General features: G+C 40.7%; 1 protein-coding gene across 1 annotated transcript; it reads right to left on the bottom strand.

Annotated features, from left to right (window-relative positions):
- Positions 1–480: 480 nt before the first annotated feature.
- On the bottom strand, positions 481–23,582 carry LOC139745392 (sushi domain-containing protein 2-like). The gene is made up of 16 exons (XM_071655816.1): positions 23,553–23,582; positions 23,148–23,387; positions 22,490–22,636; positions 21,378–21,549; positions 19,430–19,702; positions 18,167–18,479; positions 16,799–16,943; positions 15,868–16,016; positions 8,370–8,641; positions 7,057–7,215; positions 6,181–6,357; positions 5,512–5,657; positions 4,563–4,689; positions 2,935–3,168; positions 1,318–1,521; positions 481–695 (listed from the first exon to the last, which is right to left on the bottom strand). The coding sequence occupies exons 1-16, from the start codon at positions 23,580–23,582 to the stop codon at positions 481–483; spliced, it is 3,003 nt and encodes a 1,000-aa protein (XP_071511917.1).

Raw genomic sequence — 23,582 nt, 5'->3', positions numbered from 1 at the left:
ACTTTACGTTATCATGTTTTTATAACGTTTGTATTTGGATAGATAAGATAGGTTGCATATATTATTAAATGAAATTCAGAGTGTTCTTGGACAAAATTACTGCATAATCGTGACGACAAAGCTAAATAATTCTCAGTATCGCCAATACCTATAGGTGTCGTGAGCAGAGCAGAGGTTTATATACATTATGGGGTAGCTCAGGGCACAAACTTGCCCTAGTTTTGGCTGCATATTATGCACTCAGGTGATGTTCCGTCTTTAACCAGGATATTTCTCGTTTAAAATTCCTTCGTTTTCCATCATGTGACCAGCACATTGAAGCCTTGCAGTAGACCAAGTGAATCATAACTCTAATGACCGCAAATCAGTAAAATTGTGATTTTTTAACTCTGTTTTTTTTTTTCTTACTGATAATATCTGTCATTTGAATGTGTTTTCATTCTTCATGATTTCATCAGCTTCGTCTAACATCGGACCGCTCTAAGCGTGCAGCGTGTACACGTCATATCCGTTTGAACTTTGACACTTACTGATGCAAGATGGCGTTTCACTAGACCACTGCCCGTCGAGACACTCGGACTGCCCGGATCCACTCAGGAAGAATCCCTCGTCGCAGCCGAACGTTGCCACCTGGCCCGTCTCATCCAGCGTGATGGACCCGTTATTTGGAGGATCGAGGCGGCCACATACTGATTCTGCACGAAGAACAACAAACATGACAAAGACATTGAGGCACAGGGAGAACTTAATGTAGCACTGACTTGAGCTGCAACTTACGCTGTTAAGCGTATAAGTAGTGGTTAGGACCCACGCGCAGACGCACGGACGGAATATTCATGGAGAATGCCTACCCAAAGGACGAGTATGATTATGTGTTGCAAGGAGTAGTAAGCGCAATAACAGCGATACTACTGCATACAGTTATGTTCTGATTTTTTTTCCTTGGTTCATGTTTCAAATTGTCCTATTTCTCAGAGGCATGAGCACTTGAGATTACAGCATAATAGTCATAATACAGATGGCCTCGCTTAAATAGGTCGTTCTCACACGAGCTGAATATCATCATTGAACGATAATTCATTTAATGTCCTTATCAACATGAATTGAGTGAGAGTAAACAGCTGTTTCATGTTATCGACTATACTACGCAATAAATATAGCCTACTCCAGTACAAATCAAGGGAGTTTTTACATAAAGCATCATATAAGAATACTACATGACATAATTCACCCCCCAAAAAATCGTCGTTTTTCTCTTTGTGTTTTGTTTGCTTTTTTTGAGCAGCAGTTGTTTTGCTTTGTTTTGTTTTGTTTTACCTTTGCATTCATTTTCTCCTTCGGTTCCAGTCCATCCCAGCGTGCCGTTCTCTTGCATCTCACACCTCCTCACCACCGAACCTGTCAGGATGAGGTTGCCAAGGCAACCGAAGATGAGCTCCGCATCTTCGAAGTACAAGTTGGTCGGGTCGGACGGAGTCCTCGTACCGTTCAGTGGAGTTGGCATATTAGGGCACGCATCTCCTGCGGATGTAATGTGCAAAGTGTGTGCGTGTGTGAAATGGTCTCTATTTCCTTGTTAGGCTGATTTATGTATATTATAATTATCAATAAAGGGTATTACATGACGGCAGCATTCTCAGCATAATGAGGAGCAGATATTAAAGACACTAACTTTTAGATTTTCCTTCTCATCAAGTTTCCACGCAATGATCATTATAGGTCATTATTGCATCTACGTCTGTATGCGAACTGACTGGTATGGTGACGTCATTCACTCATTGGTCTTCCACTGAGCTGTGTATGAACCATCAATAAACCCCTATACCCTTTCTTATCAAAGGCAGTAATCAGGGAAATTTCCATTTTACTATGCAATTGCAGTGATCCAATATATAACTCATCAGCAACCAGAATTCTTTAGTATAGGTTACCATTTAGAATAATAAAAGACAAAATAAGGATATTAAGTGATAAACAGAAAGCTGGTTGCTATACTAGACCGATGAGTCCCTAATCATTAACACGATTAAGTTGACTTTTCGCTGACCTAACAGACTGTGAGATTGCCAAGGAATTAATAATGATTAATACTTCCTGTATTTTTGATTGACCAAAGCCTACATGAAGATTACATGGCGATGACAACATCATCTCATGTAACGAGCTTGTGTGGTTTTGACCAATAGAGGTGTTTCGTGGGAAACAAATGGAGCTTTAAGGATCCGTGAATGCTGTTTCATGTATGATTTCACTGAAACTTTTTTTTTGTGTTCAATTTGCTCTCTTTCTTCATGTCTAGATTAAGGGATGGCTTATTCCCAGAAAGGCATCAACACGCACTTGTCTTGATATACAGCAAGTATATATTAATATAACTACTGAGTCTACAAGATGGGCCTCATATCCTTTGAAAAAAAAAAGAATGATGTAAGAGCAACTCTTCTTGACATGGAAACAACAAGAATCCAGCTTCCTGATCATGCTGATTGGCTGGTGCTACGGAAAATTGTGATACTAGCAAAAGTTGTTATCCAAGCATCTTTTATGAAATGGGGCCCAGATCTTTTGAATATAGTCACCTTGGCAATACTGAAAAAAGATCTTAAACTATAAGTTGTCCCTATTTACCAGTCATACCAATCATGCCAATAGCAATCGGAAGCCAGACGATTTCATTACTGCTCGTGATTTAACGTCCATGAAATGTTTTGTCATCGGCACTCAACATATAATTTCGGAAATTTATCCTTGTGGTCAAAATTATTGCAGTTCTTTGGATAAAGGAGTGAGCGAATGGTCCAGCTATTAAAAAGAATAAGCAACCAATCAAATCGCAGAATTCAACCGAGCGGAACTGTTTCGTGATCACGTGATGGGAATTTGCTTATTAAACCGACTGCACGCGATGACGTGGAACAAAGGGCACCTGCTCACGTTTCTGAATAGTGTCGTAGCTGGTTTGGAACGCCGTGTACGTCTGGTAGGTAGCATCGGCCAGGGTGGGGTCGAGAGATACGGTGTAGTCGAACAAACACTGTTCGACATCGTAGCACTCGTCGTAGCTGTAGAGGTCTACCCCGAGCGCGGGCACGAAGGAATTGTTTTGGTAGGAGCTGTGTTCATTGTTCCCCGTGTAGTAAAAGAGCTGATAATCCTCCTCGATTTCCCCTTGGAGAGTACAAGTAAAATGTTCAGGGATGGGAGGGGGAAACACATTTTTATCTAGAAAGAATAGTAGTTAAAGGAAGCGATTATTAAGCAGAGGGATGAAGGTTGAGGTGTGAGTATTTCTTCAAATTGTCTCCCTATCCTTTTACAACATATTCGTTAATATCATAGATCAGCAGTTGCAATCTTACAAATTTCATTTGTAGCAGGAGACAAATTGAAGAAAAACTCACACCTTAAGAATAGTAATACAGTGCACTCCCGTTATAACGAAATGCTCGGGACCGGCAGTTTTCTTTCGTTATAACGAAATTTCGTTATAACCGAACAAATACAATATATAAGGAAAACAAGGAACCACGTATATTTATCATAATTATTATGTTTGCTTAATACTCATCAAACACTGGAAAGCTATATGAAATGTGATGGGATAACTGTATTACAATAATAAACGCATGTTCCCCTCAGAAACTGTGCGTGACACAAGGAGCGAACACACAGTGGTGTGAAGCGTTCACCCATGCAGAAACGCTAAAAATGCATGTTCCGCTACATATTTTGGAAAGCAATTCGCATTTCGTTATAACGGAGCCATTTCTTTTGTTTTTCTTTGTCTGTGGCGCTCGGAAAAGACTTCGTTATAACGGAAATTTCGCTATAACCGTGTTCGTTATAAGCGAATTTTGTACCATAGACTTTAATGGTGATAATATTGGGACCAGAAGATTAACTTCGTTATAACGAAATTTCGTTATAACCGTGTTCGTCGTAACGGGAGTGCACTGTACTTTCTTCCAAGTGTATTGGGATCGGCATTTTCATTTGATGTTTTTGGAACCTATACACACAGTGCTCGAAAACACCTTTCTGCACCGAATATCTTAATTAGCGCTTCGGGGTTATAAGCCGTATTAGATTAGATATATGAACTAGCCTGGCTAGTAAGCATGGTAACCTTCCAATCGAACAATAAATAATAGAGCTAGAACATGCGTTAAAGAGCTAGAACACCAAAACGTGGGAATTTCCTTTACCTTCCCCATCCTTATCTAATTCGTATTATGCATTTATACAATGTATATTTTAAAGATGAAACTACGTTTTCTTCATTTTGTTACTCATCATCACATGTAGTTTGCTACTCTACGTTTCTGTACATTGTATAATGAATGATTTTCTCTGTTTATTTAATGGAAATGAAAATAATTTGAACTTTGAATTTTGAAAAGAAAATGGTCTGTTACCAAAATATTGAATGCCGTAACCTATGGATATCGACTTCTTCTTCTTCTTCTTCTTCTTCTTCTTCTTCTTCTTCTTCTTCTGTGTTGGGCGATTCTTTTATTTCTCCATCGCTTGTGTGACTAAGTGACGTCACATAGGGTACTTACAGGTGAGGCCGAAATTGTGGATCTCTTGGTCGGTGGGGTTGTCGCCAAGGAGTGTGCCGTCGCGTCTCATCAGGTCGTTGTCGGCGATCCCGTCCATGTTGCCGAGCAGTCCATGCAAATAGCTGGACTGTTTAAAAAGTTGAATGGGGGGGGGGGGGGAATAAGAGAATGATTAGTATCACAGATAAACAGTAACATTGATTATTCAATAACACTCCATCCCTTCACCGAAATCGTGTTTCCGTCCATGTAAGCCCCCTAGTTAACCCCAAAATCCATATTACTGTATTCTGTTTAAAGAGCTCACAATGAACACATGGATCGCTTCACATCATAATCGGATGATGTCAAAACATTTCATACTTATCATATGCCCCCTTCACCTCCCCCCCCCCCAAAAAAAAAAGAAAAAAAGAAATTGTCTATTTCATTAATTTATCGCAGAGAGCAGGATGCTAACCCGGTGTAGTGGTCCCCTACCCTTCTACACAAGAAAATGGGCGAATGATGCCGACCCCTCGCGGTTGGCCCCAGGTGACTAGCAATAAGTATAGTCAGCAAACGGTATCTACCAGGCACATTGTTCCATATGCTTGAATGAAAGAATGAATAGCTTCCACTTCGCTGCCTTTGCTGTCCCTCTCTCTTGTCTTCCGATATGTACCATCTTTCTCATCAGTACCTGTATCTGTTAAGTTCCCTTCGTTATCATTTTTTCTTCCTCTCAATTCATTCATCTGACGTCTGTACTTACTGAACAATATCTGTATTGATGTTGATTTTTTTTGTTGATAAATGCCATCTTATACTATGAGATAGTATTGACTAAGCTTAGGACGATATTGCTACTTAAGCAAAAAAAAAAAAAAAAAAAAAAAAAAGAAAGAAAAGAGATGACAGCATAAATCCATGACATATATTCAGCAATTTAAGTTTCGTAATTGCTTACGTTTAGCGATGATGGTAGGATTGGTCTCACGGCTAGCATGCCTTCTCTGTAGGAGACGTAGATTCCGATGCCAGTCGTTTTGAACATTGCAATGGCCCCGATGATCTCTACATTTCGCTCGAATTCTGTCGCACCGACAGAACAGCCTAGGAAACAAGCGAAGACAAGTCTAGGACGTTCAATATCTCCCGACATACAAATTGTACAAGGGCATGCCTCTTCCAGGCTGTGATTTCACAAGCTTGAATCAAATGAATGAATAAGTTACATGAATATTATTTCTGTTTTGGCCTTATTAGGTGCAATTTATGAAATATCATATTCTGGAGAGTACTCATTTTCATTTACAAGGCCATATGTTGTCAGCCTGTAGACGAGTAATATTCTTACACTCCCATCATGTTAACACGTCTTCGCAATGTACTTTACAGATATTCACATATTGGGCTGTCTTTCATGTTTATCTATGTCTTAAACTTTTCTGATGACAATGTTTATCTCCTTTACTTAAAGTAGTCGGCATGTGAAACCTCGCTCATTTAATCAACCAACACATTTCTGGCCTACTATTTTTGTGTTATCAACCAGCAGGAAGGAAAGAAGACAAAAGAATGGGGAGGAAGGCGTGTCTCAATCAAATCCTGACGTCATAATAGAGCACTGCGCTACCTTGGAGGTCGTAGAGCGTCTGCTGTGAGAAGGAGACCTTGCTGAACGTGGACGTCTCGCCCGGAGGTCTGTGGTAGATGGACATCCCGTTGTTCGGGTTGGCCTCCATGAAGATCACGTCCGAGTCCTCCGCCTGCATGGCCACCGCCGAAAGCTGCGTGACGTCAATCGGGTTGCCTGGTGACACAAAGTGAGCGCAGCGACCACCCGAATTAGTTGTGTATGTGCGTGTGTGTGTGTGTGTGTGTGTGTGTGTTTTAATATCAATGACGATTATGATTAGGTCTACATGTTATTTCAGATTGCTGTTTTTTTTTTATTTGCTGCGAACGATTTCTGATATAGGATGAGATGTATCTCATGATGGGAATAAATGTTTCGCAAAACAATCGTAACGTTCACCATGTTCACGCCTTGAATATCTTCAGAGACGGGTTTGATTTGTGATTCTGGAGCAATAATTTCTTTACTTCGTTGTTTATTTGTGATTTTCTTTCGATGAGACATTATTCTGCAAGCATACTAAACTCAAGTAAATATAGTGAAATACCATAATAACGTTTAGCAGCGAAGATGTATCGCAGGGAACATTTAAAGCAATTTCATGGTGCATGTTCCCCAAAAACAGATTACCTTCAGTCAGAACCTGGTTACTTTAGCATCTTCCATACGTGTATGACAAGTAACGATTGTTGACAGCAAAGAATACTTCATTACACTTATTGTTTACTCTGCGTGTCAAAATCAGTCAGTGAATGTTCAACCTGATTCTACTTTGAATGTTGAGCGACACGAGAAGACATACCCCCAACATCGTTGTAAGAAGAGCCTCGTTATAGCTGGTGTGTATTTCAATAGAACCGATTACGCTCTTACCACTGACGTTCTGCGATCGCACCTGCCGACCCTGAAGCTCGAAGCTGAACGCCCCAGTGGAGGACGAGGCATACCGGAGGAGGGTGAACTCGCCTAGACCGTTGAACGTGTAGTTGAACCGATCCATCGTAATGTAGTGGGGATCGCCAAATGACAAAGCTGTTAAAAAAATAAAACCGTTAACAAAACAAATAAGAGAACAAACAATGAACGACATTGCAATCTGTAAAGCCTTCCTCCCCCATCGTTCGTTACTATATAGGCCCTACTCCATTATTTTGCGGTGTTCCATACAGACATATTGATAATTATTATCTCTATACTGTACTGCAACACTTCTCAGTTTCTGTGATGTAAGAACAAAAGCCTCTTTCAACTGATTGACAAATTGCCTTACATCGACGTAAATAAGCACTGAATTGATCAATGTTTTAGTAGTAGCCATGATAAAAAATCATGGGCGTACATACTCGAGCAGGATTCGAACCTACGACCTCCTGATTACCGTTGATGTAGGGCAATTTGTCAATCAGTTGCAATGAAAACATCTCGACGGAAGAATTTCATGAAATGGAACAGGGAGATGAGACTCTCACCTCCCTGATTTGAATAACCAAAACCTCATTACACAAAATCAAACGGTTGGTAAAAATGAGAAGCATGTCACTTTAAAGGCAGCCGATCGCCATCCCTAATGGTACGTAAACTCCGAACGACCGAAGTTTGTGCGTGCAATTGCGCAATGGCAGACTCGGTGCTATATCCATAAACGTGTGGGACAATGCTACCACTGAGACAAGTGTGTGTGTGTGCGTGTGTGTGTACGCATCATACACAAACATTGTCACCGCGAGCTGCGGTGATTGGAGGAGAGAGGCCAGAAGACGCTGCGGCGTGTGTGTGTGTGTGTGTGTGTGTGTGCGTGTGTGTGTACGCATCGTACACAAATATTGTCACCGCGAGCTGCGGTGATTGGAGGAGAGAGGCCAGAAGACGCGTGGCTCTTTTGGCCTCTCTTCATGCGCATGCGCACTGAGAGTGTGCGTCCATTCGGAAGCTCTCGGGACAGCCATTTTGGGTTAGGAGATAAGCACAGGGAGCTCTCTTGTAGCCTACCGTATTTTCGCTGACCCATTGAGCCAGCGCTATTCTCATTCGGGGGTCACTACATTTGATACAGAATGGGGGAGGCAGCGTGTTGCGTTCGTCTCCGTGCCGCACAAACCACTCGCCACGACTGAGTGTCTTTAATAGTAGGAATCATTATAGTAACATATCATTGTCATATGAGAAGTAGAAGAGATTTCTCTTACCAATGTTTGGGGGCTCGTAGCCACTACAGTCCGTGGTAGGCCTTCGGGTGCGGTATTGGTAGCACTGCGTCTCGGTGGCCCACTCGCAGCAGAACTCCTTCGCGATCAGGTCGTTCGTCCAGTGAGACAACTCGGGCACCAGGTCGGCCTGCCTGTACGGGATGGCTCCCCGGATGTGCGAGCGGGCGGACATCCCAGCATCCTTGGTGTTTCCGGCGTACATCAACAGGCCGTTCTCGTCGTAGCAACAGTTCGTTCCCGCTCCTTCATTCCTAATGAGAGAAAAAGAGAGATAGAGCCAGAGAGAGAGAGAGCCAGAGAAAAGATGAGGAAACTAAAAATGCTGTCTACGACCTTTACAGCCAACGAGCTAGATACTATGTGCACAGGAACCATGAACCATTCCATTCCCAACTCTCGATGGAGACGGACGTACAGCTGTAGTTCTCCCGGTTTGTCGGCCGCCGCCCTATTTTCCAGCCTTTTCCTCTCACAAGATTCGTAACTATACAACTCGTCGTGCTCCTAATTTATTGCAAATTACACCATTACTTCTGTGAAGCTCTTACTCTACCCTCGTGGAGCTGTATTTCGGGCAACTTGAACTCTGCTTGGTCGACACAAAACTGTGTGAGTATGGCTTCCCGCAAAACTCGGCAAACCACGAAAGAACTGAGCGCCACCGCCCATATGGCCCACTCTGCTCGGCCCGAGTCCTCGAGTGACACCGAGTCCGCTGACCTCACACTGGCTGACATCCAGCGCAGCATTAAACTTTCCTCTGATAACGTCTGTGCAAAGCTCGATTCGTTGTCCAGTGAAGTGGCCTCTATCAACAAAAAGATCTCCGACCTTGAGGATTCTGTCACAATGAACTCAGATAAGATTACGGAGCTGGAGCAGAGAAAAATCCCAGAAATGGAAAAAAAGATGGCGGAGGAAATCAACAGGCTACAGGAAAAGCTGACACTCATGGAGATCCACGGTAGACGTACAAATCTTCTCTTCTATGGTGTTGCTGAAACCCAGGATGAGCACGTTGACGACGTCCTTCGGGATACCTTCTCCTATCTTGGGATTGGGGACGCTGACAACATTGCCCTGGTTAATGCCCACCGCCTCCCACGCCGTGACAACGCTGCGAACCAGGCCAGCGGAGGTCCGTCCCATGACTCAGCTCCTCGCGCTATCATTGCCAAGTTTGTGTACATGAGAGATCGCAACAAAATCCTGACCGCATTCGAAGACCGTCAACGCCAGCGACGACCACAAGGATCTCACGCCGCCACCGCGGACCAGAACCCGCGTAGGATCACAGTCCGCACAGACCTCCCCCCAGCTTTGAAAGCCAGAAGGAGCGTCCTGGCTAAAGCTGCCTACAACCTGCGCAAAGAGAAGCACGTCTCTACGAAAATCTCAGTTGTCGGCTGTAATGTGCTGCTAAACTGGAAGGAAAAGGGTACCTCCAGATGGAACCTGTATGAGGATTAACCTTTTGCTCATGTGAATCTTTTCTCTTTTGATCTAATTTACCTAAAATACTTTAATAGATACCTTTAATAGATACCTTTCGGTTTTAGCGAAGATCTTGATTTGTGCTAGCATCCTTACTTTGTAACCCCTTATCCATTTACTGTAAGTAATAACACCGTTAACTGATTATTTCCAACAGTATCGCCTCTGATGAGCAATACTGTGCGACGATGAAGCTTTTCAACTCTCTACTGTCGTGTATCATTTTGACTATCACGAAGTGCCATAAAATTACTATATCCGTTACATTGTCAAGCTGATACAGTTGGATCTTTTAACACACTGTTCTTCTGTGTGTTGAGTGTGTTGATGTATAGTTACGGCCTTTCTAATGTCACAGAGCCAAGCTTAATAGTCCCCCAGAATGCCTGCTAGGTATTGAGTGTGTTGATGTCAGTGGTTGATGGATAGTTACGGCCTTTCCAAAGTCACATATCAAACCTCAGTCGCCTCAGAATGTCTGCAAGGTTTTCACCTCTTTTAACTATGTTACAACTTCTTTTCTGATATAGGAGTCTCGACTCCTCTCCTTATGTCTGCATTTTCGTAGCCTTATTTCAGCCGAATCCCCTTTTTCTATTAGTCAAAAACTCCAACTTCCTAGCAATTATTATGGCTTAATTGGCATTTATAATGGGACTGGAGAGTAGGGTGGGTGGCCGTAAAACCGCGGAACCCGGTTTACGAAACTGTTTGTCCCGAGCCTTTTCTTGATTGCGTATTTTTGTATACTAATCTGCTCAAAGCTAGAGCCATTGTTGTTTTTGTACATAATTTTGGATCTACTTTTCTTAAAGAATGCGTATCAGTCAATTCTTACTTTGCAACCTCTTAATAATTATGCCAACCAGAAATCATTGTCCATGCATGCATCCCAGGTCTTCTCGCTCGGCTTTATGCTAAACCACATGTCTGCAAACTATTGTAGCCAAATCTTCATATCGTTGTCGTTGTTATACATGTTCTCTGATTGCAATTTTCTGCACACCCATAACATGACTTCTAAAAAACTCACTCTGAACTTTATTCTTGAAAAAAGCTTTATGTCCTCGTTTGTGCTTGATATGTTCAGACAAATATATCCACCTGCTTTTTCTACTACAATTTTATGCCACATAAGAGCTTGTACATTTCTCCTTACTCCGCGTCTTCTTGTGTTTGTGACACAGATCACTCATGACGCTTTCTTCTCACCTGTGTGTCACACGGAATTTTCCTTTATTATCCGTCTGTCCCTCGACATTTTGTATTTGTCCATCCCTAGAGAACACGGTTTCATTATTCGCTGTGCATTCCAGTTATTACCAACTGCAAGGTCATTACCTCATGTGAACGCAGTGTGGTATGCATATGCTTACCAACTGAATGTTGTTTTTGTAACTCGTTTCCAAGGGACATACGGTAATCTAAGTCATGAACATGTATTTCCGGTAAACAACTCATTATTCAACTCGTGTTTGTGCACTTCTGAATATGGATGAGTTCATAAACGCTATTTCTTCTTCTGATATAGATAGTGATGTAAACGATTATCAGCCAGCTGCACTGAATTCCCTCTTACATTCTTATGATAGAGAAGAAGGTGAAGACTCCGATTTTGTTACTTCTTTAAACACAGAAACCCAAGATCTGAAGCTTGATTTTGACGCTAATGATGCGTCTGCTCGAAATGAAGGCCAACTTTCTCACTATCACTTGGAAAAAGAAATGATTACACTTTCCCATTCACACTCTAATGAGCTTTTTGTTTCACATTTCAATATAAGAAGCCTTAATAAAAATTTTGATAAATTACTTGTATTTCTCAACGAATTACAATTTAAACACAGCATAATTGGTCTCAGTGAAACTTGGCTCAAGGAAACGTCACCTTCTTCTCTATTTACCATAGACGGTTTTAAATTAGTTACCAACAACAGGATTACTAAAAGAGGTGGTGGTGTTGGTTTTTACGTCACGCAAAATTTAAACCATAAACTGTTAAATGAATATTGTATCATGTCTGAATGCCTTGAGAGTATTTTTATTGAGGTCATGACCCCTACTAAGGGGAATATCATTTTTGGGGAAATTTATAGACCTCCGCATTCCAACCTTAATGAATTCACTGAGCGGTTTCACAATCTTCTCTCTAATGATTATTTTGATACTAAGACATGCTTCATTATGGGTGATTTTAATATAAATCTTTTAAATTGTAATGACGCTTTATGCAGTCAAGATTTTCTTAATTTCATGTTGTCAAAATCCTTCATTCCTCTTATCAGGAAACCTACTCGGATATCTGATGCTACTTCTACTCTCATTGATAATATATTCGTTAATAATGTTTTGACTGATGTTACTTCTGGTATTGTAGTTTCTGATATCACCGATCATTTCCCGATATATGCGCTTGTACCACAGTTTTCTATTAGGAAAATGCCAACCCTTAATTCAGGTTCTCGTGATATGTCCGAATGTAATCTTGATAGACTTAGAGAGGGATTGAGGTCAGTTGATTGGTCCTCTGTTTATAACCAAAGAAATGTAAATTCGTCCTTTGATGTTATTATGAACATCCTTATAAATATGTGTAATGTTTATATACCCTTATTTAGACGATTCAGATCAAATTATAAGAGAGTACCAAAACAACCATGGATTTCAAAGTCCCTACTTAGGTCTATCAATAGGAAAAATAAATTGTTTTACAGATACCGAAAATCTCCGAATGATGTAACCAAATCCCGTTATATTCGTTACCGCAATGTACTTACTTCTTCGTTGCGCTTAGCCAAGCAACTGTATTTTGCAAATCAGTTTGAAAAATGCAAGTTCGACATTAAGAGTACGTGGAGGGTGATAAACACAGCTTTGAAATCTAGCACTGTTACAAATTCCCCTACTCATATTTTGAATGACGGTCATCAAGTTGATGATCCACAGGAAATGGCCGATGTATTTAATGATTACTTTGTTAACTTAGGACCTGATCTTGCTAGCAAAATACCAAATACCCAGACAACTTTCCATTCTTTTTTAAAAGACAGGAATGTACAAACCATGTTTTTCATTCCTATTGTTGAAGAAGAAATCAAAGAAATTGTTGATAACCTAAATATTAAGAAAAGTATAGGTAATGATGGTATTTCGGCTTTTCTTCTGAAGAATATAATAAATGTTCTCCACTCACTTATATTTTCAATCAATCTTTATCTAGTAGCAAAGTCCCAGATAACATGAAAATCGCTCGAGTTGTTCCCATATACAAAAAGGGTCCAAAAGAATTTGTGAGCAATTATCGCCCGATATCTCTCTTAACCTCAGTCTCAAAAATTCTTGAAAGGCTTGTTTATAAACGAACTCTTAGATTTCTTGTTAATTGCAATATTCTTTCTAATTTCCAATTTGGATTCAGAAAACAGCATAGCACAACTCACGCATTATTAGCCTTCATTGATATAGTAGCTCATGCTTTAGATGATGCTTCCCACACCATCGGTGTTTTTCTCGATTTTTCGAAGGCTTTTGATACCATTGACCATCAAATTTTGTATTATAAGTTAAGCCATTACGGTATCCGTGGGAGGGCTTTAGAGTGGTTTAAAGACTATCTCACAAACAGAAAACAATTTGTTTACATAAATGGCTATGAGTCAGGTATGACGTCAACTTCTTGCGGTGTCCCCCAGGGTTCTCTTCTTGGCCCACTTTTATTCATCCTGTACATCAACGATCTCCAAAATTCGTCACAGATTCTTTCTTTTATTTGTTTCGCTGATGATACTAATTTATTTCTATCTCACCGCAATCCCAATACCCTCGTAAGTATAATGAATAATGAATTGAAATCTGTTCAGTCCTGGATTTACGCTAACAAGTTATCATTAAATGTTGATAAAACACATTATATGTTATTTAGCAATTTTTTGCAAGTTATTCCTGATGATGTTAAGATTAATGATATTAACTTAACCCGAGTAGATAGTACAAAGTTTTTAGGACTTTACATCGATAGTGACCTTTCCTGGAAAACTCACTTTAATTTTTTAAGCAAAATGTTGTCACGAAATACAGGAATCCTAAACAAACTGAAACATTTTTTGCCCAACCATATCTTGCAGATTGTATATTCAACCATGATTTCCCCATATCTTAATTATGGAATTCTTGCGTGGGGTAACGCATCTAAATACTTACTGGATTCACTTTTTATTCTTCAAAAGCGAGCGATCAGAATTATTAACCATGCTGGGTATTTATCTCACACTAACGCCTTATTTCAGAAAAATAAGATTTTAAAACTGATAGATTTGTTTGGTTATAATTTAGGTATTTTCATGTATAAACTTTCCTCAAAAGATCTTCCTGGTGTCTTTTTACAGATGTTCATAAGAAACAATTCTGTCCACCACTATCCAACTCGCCAGAGTGACGCTTATCACCTTCCACGAACTCGAACAGTTTTCGCTAAAAACACAATTATGTATACAGGTCCTAAATATTGGAATGATCTCCCAACAGAGGTTAAAAGCTGCTTGTCATTATCATCCTTTAAGCGTAAACTCAGACAGCATGTATTGAATAGCTACAACACACAAGTGCACTAAAATTCCTTTTTATTATGCTGATGGCTGCTCTGTTATACTACTCGGTTGTTGCCATGTGAACAGACTCATGCATATACATTTTAGTTGCATGCTCTCTCAAATTCCTTCCCATCGGTGTTTTTCCTTCCACTTCTAGTAAGACCATGGTCGTGTCGCATAGTTTCCCCTCCTTTCTTTCTTTCCTTTCTTTTATGCATCATTGCAGCTGGCTGGTATATCACATATAGGAATTGCAATTGATTCATGTTCTCCATTTTTTAAATCTTTCCCCGTGTCTATGGAAGCCGGAATGTTTAAACCCTAATAGTACTTAAGTATTCACGTCATTATCACTCCCATGTCTAAATTGCTATGAGAGCAACTGCTATAGTGTGCAGCATGTGGTTACTTGTTCTCATTTTATCACACACACAAATGCATGTGAGAAGAATCTTCTGAGCCCCGAGTAATAGTCATTCTCTTTTGTTTATCATTACTTTTGGTCTTAATTGTACCCGTGCTCCTCATCCTGTTCCCCTTACTAGGCTTTTGTTGGGACCTACACTCAACAAGCTTTGCTTTTTAGTAGGTTCCATCGTATTTCTCTTCGCATCTTTTACTTTGATTGAAAATGACACATCGACCGTTATGTATTACTTTTGTATTCCTATTTCTTCATGTATATATCCAAGCTGGACATTCTGTATTATATTTTGTTATATACCATGTATTTTCCATCGAGAAATACGAAAATAAATTGAAATTGAATTGAAAAAGTAAAAATAGGCCCACGAGCTATACGGTCAACCAGTTTGACGCTAGGAAAACAAGGCCCATAGGCTCGACACAAGGGAAATAAGCCCATGAGCTCGATACTAGGAAAACAAGGCCCAATAAACCGACATTATGTCAAGGGGCGTGATGTACGTACGCTACAGTGTCGGTCTCGCGGGTCTCATTTGCCTTGTGTCGAGTTGGTGAGCCGTTTTCACCTTGTGTCGAGCTCGTAGGCTGTATGACTCATGGGCTGTATGACTCGTGGACTTTTTCAACGTGAAAGCACTGGAAGACGTTGGCTGAATTCGATTTTTTTCTCTCATAAATCAGTTTTATCTTGTAGAGTTATTCTAATTTGACGCGTAGATTAAATTGGACATTAACACAGTGACATTCAATACTCTCAATCTTTCTTTGAGATTCCCCGTAATTTGCGGCAGCAGAGGTCTCCTTCATAATAGAGAAAATGAGATTGTGAAATGAACAGAATAACAATTAATTTGTAAAAAATAATAAATTCTCAAAATCACTGTCAGATTATTGACGATGAAGAGACTCAAAAACAGAACTCGATTAGGAAAAAATGGTCGATCATTCATAAATCTGTTCATACTTACGAGGCGTATGAGCTAACGATGCAGTACTGGGCTTCACCGTGTCCTTCACAGTCCCACGTTTCACCATTTTCGAAGCAGTCGATGTCGACCACGAAGGCGCCAATGTCTTCCCTTGCTTGTTCAACGTCACATGGGCAGGCTGGTAAGCCCTGTCGTGCGGCAGATATTAAGGAAATTCGAATTTTTTTATCTCTACAGATTTAAATCTTGATTTTCTTATTCACAGGAAACACACACACACACACACACACACACACACATGGTTCAAAAACTGTTTTAAATCTGTTAACCGTTAAAAGATCAGTACCAACAGCCACTTTATACAAATGGTATTGCTTTCTTCCGAAGTTTATCTTTTCTCATATTCCGCTTCTTCAGTGGAATCTCAACGTAACACTTCAATGGATTCAAAAATTTGCCAGCCATGACACCACGTTCACACGAATGTTAGAGAATATACAACGTCACAGTTATGAACATGGTCCAGTAAGTTCAGTCGTTAATATCTCAAAGATACTATATTACATCGTTAATTCTTTGTGTATTTTTAGCACACATGATATCATAAGAAATAAAATTCAAAATAAAACTGAATTCAAAATCTAATACGTACCCAAAATTTAAATGCAAACTCCTAGTATGAAACTCATTATAACTCACACACACACACACACACACACACACACAAATCGCATATTGAAACTCAAGACCATAGACAAACTCAAATTCCCACAAACTCACACACAAACCAAAACTCAATCTAAGCCCAAACGCGACCCAAATTCAACCTGAAACTCAAGCTCAAACTCAAAACTCATAACCAAACTCAAACTCGGACTCAAATATAAACCCAAAAGAGATCTAAATTCAAACTCAAATTCAATTCTTAACTCAAATTCAAAACAGAGGCAAAACTGAAATTCAATGTTACGTTTTGAAACGACGTGCCCTTGCTGTCATCTTCTGTGATCCAATCGTTGCATTTCTCCACGGCCCACAGCTCGGGGTCGTCTTGGTAGTCTTGTTCCAAGAGGTAGCCCAGAGTGTGGATGTCGCTCCAGAGAACTCGCGTCACACTGCAAAATGACGAAGAGGTGTAAAATTGTACATCTGTTCTTTTCTTTATTGGAGAGATATTGGGTTTTTCAAGGATTAAACAATGGTTTGTTTGTCTAAGAGAGATGATTGTACAGTGCACTCCCATTACAACGAACACGGTTATAACGAAATTTCGTTATAACGAAGTAAAACTTCTGGTCCCAAAATCATCGCCATTAAAGTCTATGGTACAAAATTCGTTTATAACGAACACGGCTATAGCGAAATTTTCGTTATAACAAAGTCTTTTCCGAGAGCCACTGACAAAGAAAAACAAAAGAAATGTGCTCCCTTATAACGAAAAAAAAAAAAGGATCGCTTTCGAAAATACGTAGCGGGACAAGCATTTATATAGCGTCTCTGCATAGGCGAACGCGTCACATCACTGTGTGTTCGTTTGGTATGTCACGCACAGTTTCCGAGGGGAACTTGCGGTATTGTAATACAATAATCTATTATTGAATAACTATTTGTTTTATTGTTCACATAGCTTTCCAGTGTATGACGAGTATTCAACAAACAGAATATGATATATGCGTGTCTTCCTTGTTTTCGTTATATATTGTATTTGTTCGGTTATAACGAAATTCCGTTATAACGAAAGAAAACTGCCAGTCCCGAGCACTTCGTTATGACGAAAGAAAATTGCCGGTCCCGAGCATTTCGTTATATTGGGAGTGCACTCCATTGAGGAATACGAGACGTCTTTGGACAATAAAGAGAAGGACGCACCTACACAGACATAGAGAAGAAACATTAAATTCAGAGGTTGTATATCATCACCATTCGTCACAAAGAGTAGAGAGCATTAATTTCACAAAGTGCCATGTCCTATCAGTTTGTTGTTATTCTGTGACTACTTCTGCCAATGCGTCTTAAATTATATGGCAGAATGTGACTTTTGCTCTCAATTAAAAAAAGAAAAGTAAATAATTAATGATGTTGAGTATGTTTATAAGATAACGTTGATTGTCACCCCCTCCCTCCCCCCCCCCCCCCCCAAAAAAAAGGAAAACATCAATGAATTAAATGGTTATTGGATTCCCATCTTTGCCATAGTTACCGGTAAAGTGAACAAACGATATGATGATTAAATGCTTTTGTACTATAATGACTTCTTTCTCTATGTTCTGGCAGGTATAAACTATTATCCCCACGAGTAGTCCGTTATGCAAATAAGACGTGAGAAAGGTCAACGAACTCTGCTGAGGTAGTGGTCATTTTGATGACGCCAAACGCGTTTCCTGACGTCACCACGCTCTGTGCGGTTGGCTCGAAATTCAGCTGGCCGTCCTGGAAACCGATGTTGTCTGAAATGATGTAGACTGTCTCCCAGCGCGGCCCGTCGCTTCCGTCCTCGCGATAGGCCAGGACGCTCGCGGTTAGCAGATCGTTGGCGTCAAAACTGGATGTGTCGGGGGTCCACGTAATCGTGAGGGCGTTGCCTGCTGTCCGCCATGAACCTGACGTCGAGTCTTGTCGCGTGATGGTAGGGGTCACTCTAGCGCTCTCAACTGTCGGGCAGAAGTCATATCAATATTAGAGAAAAAATGCGTCAAAAAAAGTATATAATGCTACGGCGTGAAAGTAGACCACGAGAAAAGAAAATTAAGAATGTTTTGTTTTGTAATATTAATAGAGCTGGAAATCAGTCAACCTTGCCTGAGTCGGGTCTAGGGCAATTACCCCCTGGGCAATTACCCCGGACCCTTCCCCTGGCCCTTATGCTGATCCTAATCCTGAGCCTAATCCTAACTCTAACCCGAACTCCTAATCTAAAGCTAACCCAAAACTAATCGTTACTCTAACCTTACCAGTATTTAGCCGGGGGGTAATTGCCCTCTGGGGTAATTGCCCTCTGGGGTAATTTGCCCTCTGAGGGTAATTGCCCTTTGGGGGTAATTGCCCTCTTGGGGTAATTGCCCTCTGGGGTAATTGCCCGGATGCGTATTTTTTATCTACATCACTGCTCCGCCACTATATAAAAAAAAAAAAAAACAGAAACGGCTCGCGCACTAAGACTATAGGGACTCTACCTGAGACAAATTGTGTTCGCATAGGACCTATACTTCTTAAGCACATGACCTCCGATCTCGGCATCGCCTCGCTTTGGCATGGTGTGTTATGGCTTGGACTGATAATCAGAAGGTCCGGTGGTTCGACTCCCATTCGGGGTCTTGCTCAACATCTTGTTTTCATTTTTGCTCTTAATTTCTAAAGTATATTACGTTTGTAACGGTTTAATCCGTCAGGCTCAAGGCTAGAGAGAGTAATAAAGTCAAAGACTTGATAGCCGTTTCTCTCGTATTTCTAGGAATTTTGGCGGAGCAGTGGTGTAAATAAAAAATACGCTGCCCGGATACGTTAAACTGCATTGAACCACGGCCCCTCTAGTAACGGTTTATTCTGTTGGCATGTGGGTGAGAGGGCAACGGGGTCGAGAGGGCAAAGGGGTGATACCTACTTAGTGAATACGATGCCGATTTCCCGCTGGAAAGTTCTGCATCGTGCTCGATGACCACCACCTCGACTTCGCCGACCAGGAAGAAGGGCACGGGGACGCAGTAGGCCTCTTCGCTGGACACAACGGTGGCGTTAACGCGCCGGACCTCCTGGCCTTCGAAGATGAAGACGCACGAAGTGATCTCCCTCGAATCCCAGCACGGTCCGTATAGGTAGACCCTCTCTCCTCCTAGCATACCACCACGTGTTGGCGTGATCGTAAGATCTGGCGTAGGTCAAGACACGTGCAGAAAGACTCCGAGAGGCTGTGTCACGAATACTGTAAAATCTATCCTATATCATTCAGTGATGTTAGGGACAATTTTGGAGTCAATCTATTCTCAGGAGTAAGGAACTGTTTCACTATTTTAAAGCCATTTGGGAAGAATGATTTCTGCCCACTTTGGCACATTATAGAATAATATGTTTGTTTTTTATGTATCCGTTCCAACAAGATCTGACCTGAATCTGTGCCAACTTTGGGTCATTAGGGAGCTTTACATTTTAGACGCGCGGACGTTCAGAGGGGAAAAAAAAAAACAAAAAAAAAAACGTGTTCTGAGCGGGCGCAGTAGCGCGCGTCAAGTCGATCTATTTTTAGCTTGCGTCGCCTGAGTTTTTCACTACGCCTACCGGGCTATTTTTACGTCCGCACAGTTTGCAACGTAGAGAGCCACTTCATTCACCGATCATAATGGGGGCGCGATTTTATTTTTTATACGTTGCGTCCCAGCGTATTTAAATCTAAAGCTACTTTTCAACGCGACGCAGGGGAGAGGAGAACGTCCAGCGCAAGCGTCGTCTCAAACGTCCGCGCGTCAAAATCTAAAGCTTCCTATTGTTTCGATCGATATAGATCATAAGATATTATATTGGTGAAGCAGGGCCCTGGAACGAGTTTAGGGAAAATAATGTTTGAGCCCTCATCTGAATACTCTACCGCCGTATGAACAAATCTGAACTCTTCTATCTCAAGAGTACAAGTTAGACATGTCAGAGCAATATACAGTGATTATGGAAACTCGCTATAAAGAGTTCTGCTTTAACAAAAAATCTGCTATAACAAACTAATATCTCCTATCCCAATGAAATTATTTCCTTTGTTTTGTATTGTTTATTTACTACTGATATAATAAAGTATCTGATATAAAGAACAAATAGTCTTATTGTCCCAAGGAGCCCGTTATACTGAGTTTCCACTGTAAAAGGATCATATAATTCAGCTTGCAACCTGGTACCTCTCTCCCTTTCTCTCTCTCTCTCTCTCTCACACTCTCTCTCTCTCACCGACACACACGTTCTTACACACACGCTCACTCTGTCTCTCTTTAATACTCTGTCTCTCTTTCTGCTACGCCGTGACTTTCTTTCTACCTTTTTTTTCTATTTCTTTTCTTTTTAATTTACTTCCTTTCATCCTTCCTTCTTCCTCGTTGTCCATACTTATCATTCCATGTTTGATGATTATGTTTGGTGTGTCTATCATTGTCGATTCAATCTCCCGATGAAGCTGTTATCAATATAACTCATAGGGCATCTTCTCCCATTGTATTACTTTTTTTTCATCGATCACTTATCATCATAACACAAAACACATAATATATTGGGAAAGCGGATGGGTGTTGGATGGAACCGCGAATCTGCCACTAAGCAAAATGCTATAAAGTGCATGCGGGGAGAAAACCACTTACTCCAAGTCGTAGTTGTAAGAAGGTGAGAAGACTACTTGGTTTCGACCTCTTTGCGCATCGAGTTTTTAAAAGTCGCCAACTAGTCACTAATTACTTAATAAACAAGGTGTAGTAGCAAGTTTATAACAGTGGTCTTCTCTTCTCCCCTTCTCTTTCATAGACAACACGCCTATAGGCATGCAAGGCGAGTTGATAAATCGCCTTGTAAAAGCTACATACCTTTATCGTTTCCGCACGTTGGGTCCATGACGCTGTCACCGTCCACTTTGAAAGCGAACTGGCCGTCCACGTCTACATTCGTAGACGTGGGCAAAGCTACGAGCTCATCATCGTCCTTGGAGTACGGTTCGAGCATAAAATAATTTGTTCCCAACTGCATGTTGAAGCCGATCTGAGATAGACCAACAAAGGGAGGAATGCGTTATGAAAGTCTGATACTAAAGTAGTGGTGGCTCAGTTGAAAAGCAATTTTGAGGTACCTGATTCTTGGACGAGGTACTTAAAGGGTACCATTGAGTCCAAATATAAATGGTGTTTGAGTGAAAGCAGGAATATAAGTAAAAGACATCAGAGACAATTTGAGGAAAATCAGATAATTGATTCAAAGTTATGAATTTGTGTATTTTCGGTGCGGTCATAGATTGCTGGGTAAGAAATCTACTGCAGTTGAAGGCGTCATTATGGACAACAATAATCATTACGAAATATAAAGAGATTTCGACAATATTTCCTTGTACGTGAAAAGTACTAGGTCATGTTGGTTGTGACGTACACATTTTTTAAGTGAAAACGTGTGAATCTTTAATTTCAATTTTGATACATTTCGTTTTCTTTGTAGTGAATGAAACTGGCTGAAACTTTTACCACTTCGTTTGTTTGAATCTACTCTGCTCTTTTATGTTATAATGAACATGAGTTTTAAACTTTGGGGCCGGACATAGATACGGGAAATAGCTGGGACGTGATGTAAGGAACTATCTAGAACAGTTAATGAGACTAAGGCAATAAGCCAGTTCGTAATCAATTCATGCACGCATTGGTACAGATGACCTTTTTTGAATGCAATAACAACCTTTTGTTTCTTTTGATATTGCCAAATACCAGGTTTGTTGTCAGGTGGGTGTGCTGGTGTGCACCATTTCGATAAGGATCACATCAACAATCATCACATCACAGATGCTTATCTCAGTAAATTAACAAACACAAATGCAAGTTGGTACAAAGGTCTATATCTTGTCGATATACGAAAAGGTATGAAGTGTAAATACAAGACCAAAAAGAAAAAGGATGAAAAAGATACATCGAGGAGCATGAGCAAGATTACTATTCACCAGTGCAGCACCCATTCCTCCCGGGTCCAGACCAGTTTGCTCATCCCCTCCCATCTTGACGCCTATGGTCCACTCGATGGTGTCGTAGAGAAAGAACACGAAGGATTCCTGACCATCTGTTACTAGCACGACCTGGAATGTGTCGGTCTGTTTAAAACAATACAATAATGATAATGATAATAATAACAGTAATAGTAATAGTAGTAACAACAATGCAGTGTAATTATAGTGATAATGATGATAACAATAATAATAATGATAATAATGATAATAACATTGATAACAATAATAATAATAACAATATTGATAACAATAATAATAATAATAATAATGATAATAAACAAATGGCAATAAATTCATAATGATAAAAATAATAACAATAACAATAAAACTAATAAGGTCCTCTTTATCCAGGGTACCCTCTTCAGTGCTGCCACCGCTCTATCAGAGGTCCATGCCATTATCATAACCTGCTCGTTGCCAAGTACCCATTTAGGCCTGTACACCTGGGTCAAGAGGAACAAGTTAAGTATGTTGGGTAAAAAAAAAATCTTGTCCAAGAACAATATTAACATTCTGCATAAGGGATCGACACCCGCAGGGTACATAAATAGGACACGAATTATTCGAAGGGTATTTTTATTTTCCATCAACTTACCGGATTTACGCCATTTTGGTAGCCATGGAACGACACGTCCTCCCACGTGACAATGATGACGTCAGCCGCCTCGAAATTAATGTTGCTGCGGAAAAAAGCTTGCACCTCTGAGCTGGCTCTGGTCAAGACGGCCGAGTTCGTCGTTTCCCGGTAAAAAATGTTTCCCTGCGTGGTGATGTCCACGTCTGACCAGAAGGGCAAAATGGCATCTGGTTGTTCATCGTTGTTTCCATCGCCATCCTACAAATATATGAAATCGGAAATGGGTGTACGCCACGAGCTCACGAGCCCACGAGTCACATACCGCACGAGACAAAGAACCCATGAGTTATACATCCCGCGAGTCAAACAGGTCACGATTCATACCGCCCACGAGTTATACAACCAATGAGTTATACACTGTACTTCCCACGGGTCATACAGGCCGTCAGTCAT

Source organism: Diadema antillarum, unplaced genomic scaffold, assembly GCF_040938485.1.
Source record: "Diadema antillarum isolate AM-2024a unplaced genomic scaffold, OU_Dant_1.0 scf00000004, whole genome shotgun sequence".
Classification (NCBI taxonomy): Eukaryota; Metazoa; Echinodermata; class Echinoidea; order Diadematoida; family Diadematidae; genus Diadema; species Diadema antillarum.
This window is presented reverse-complemented; position numbering and strand designations above follow the sequence as displayed.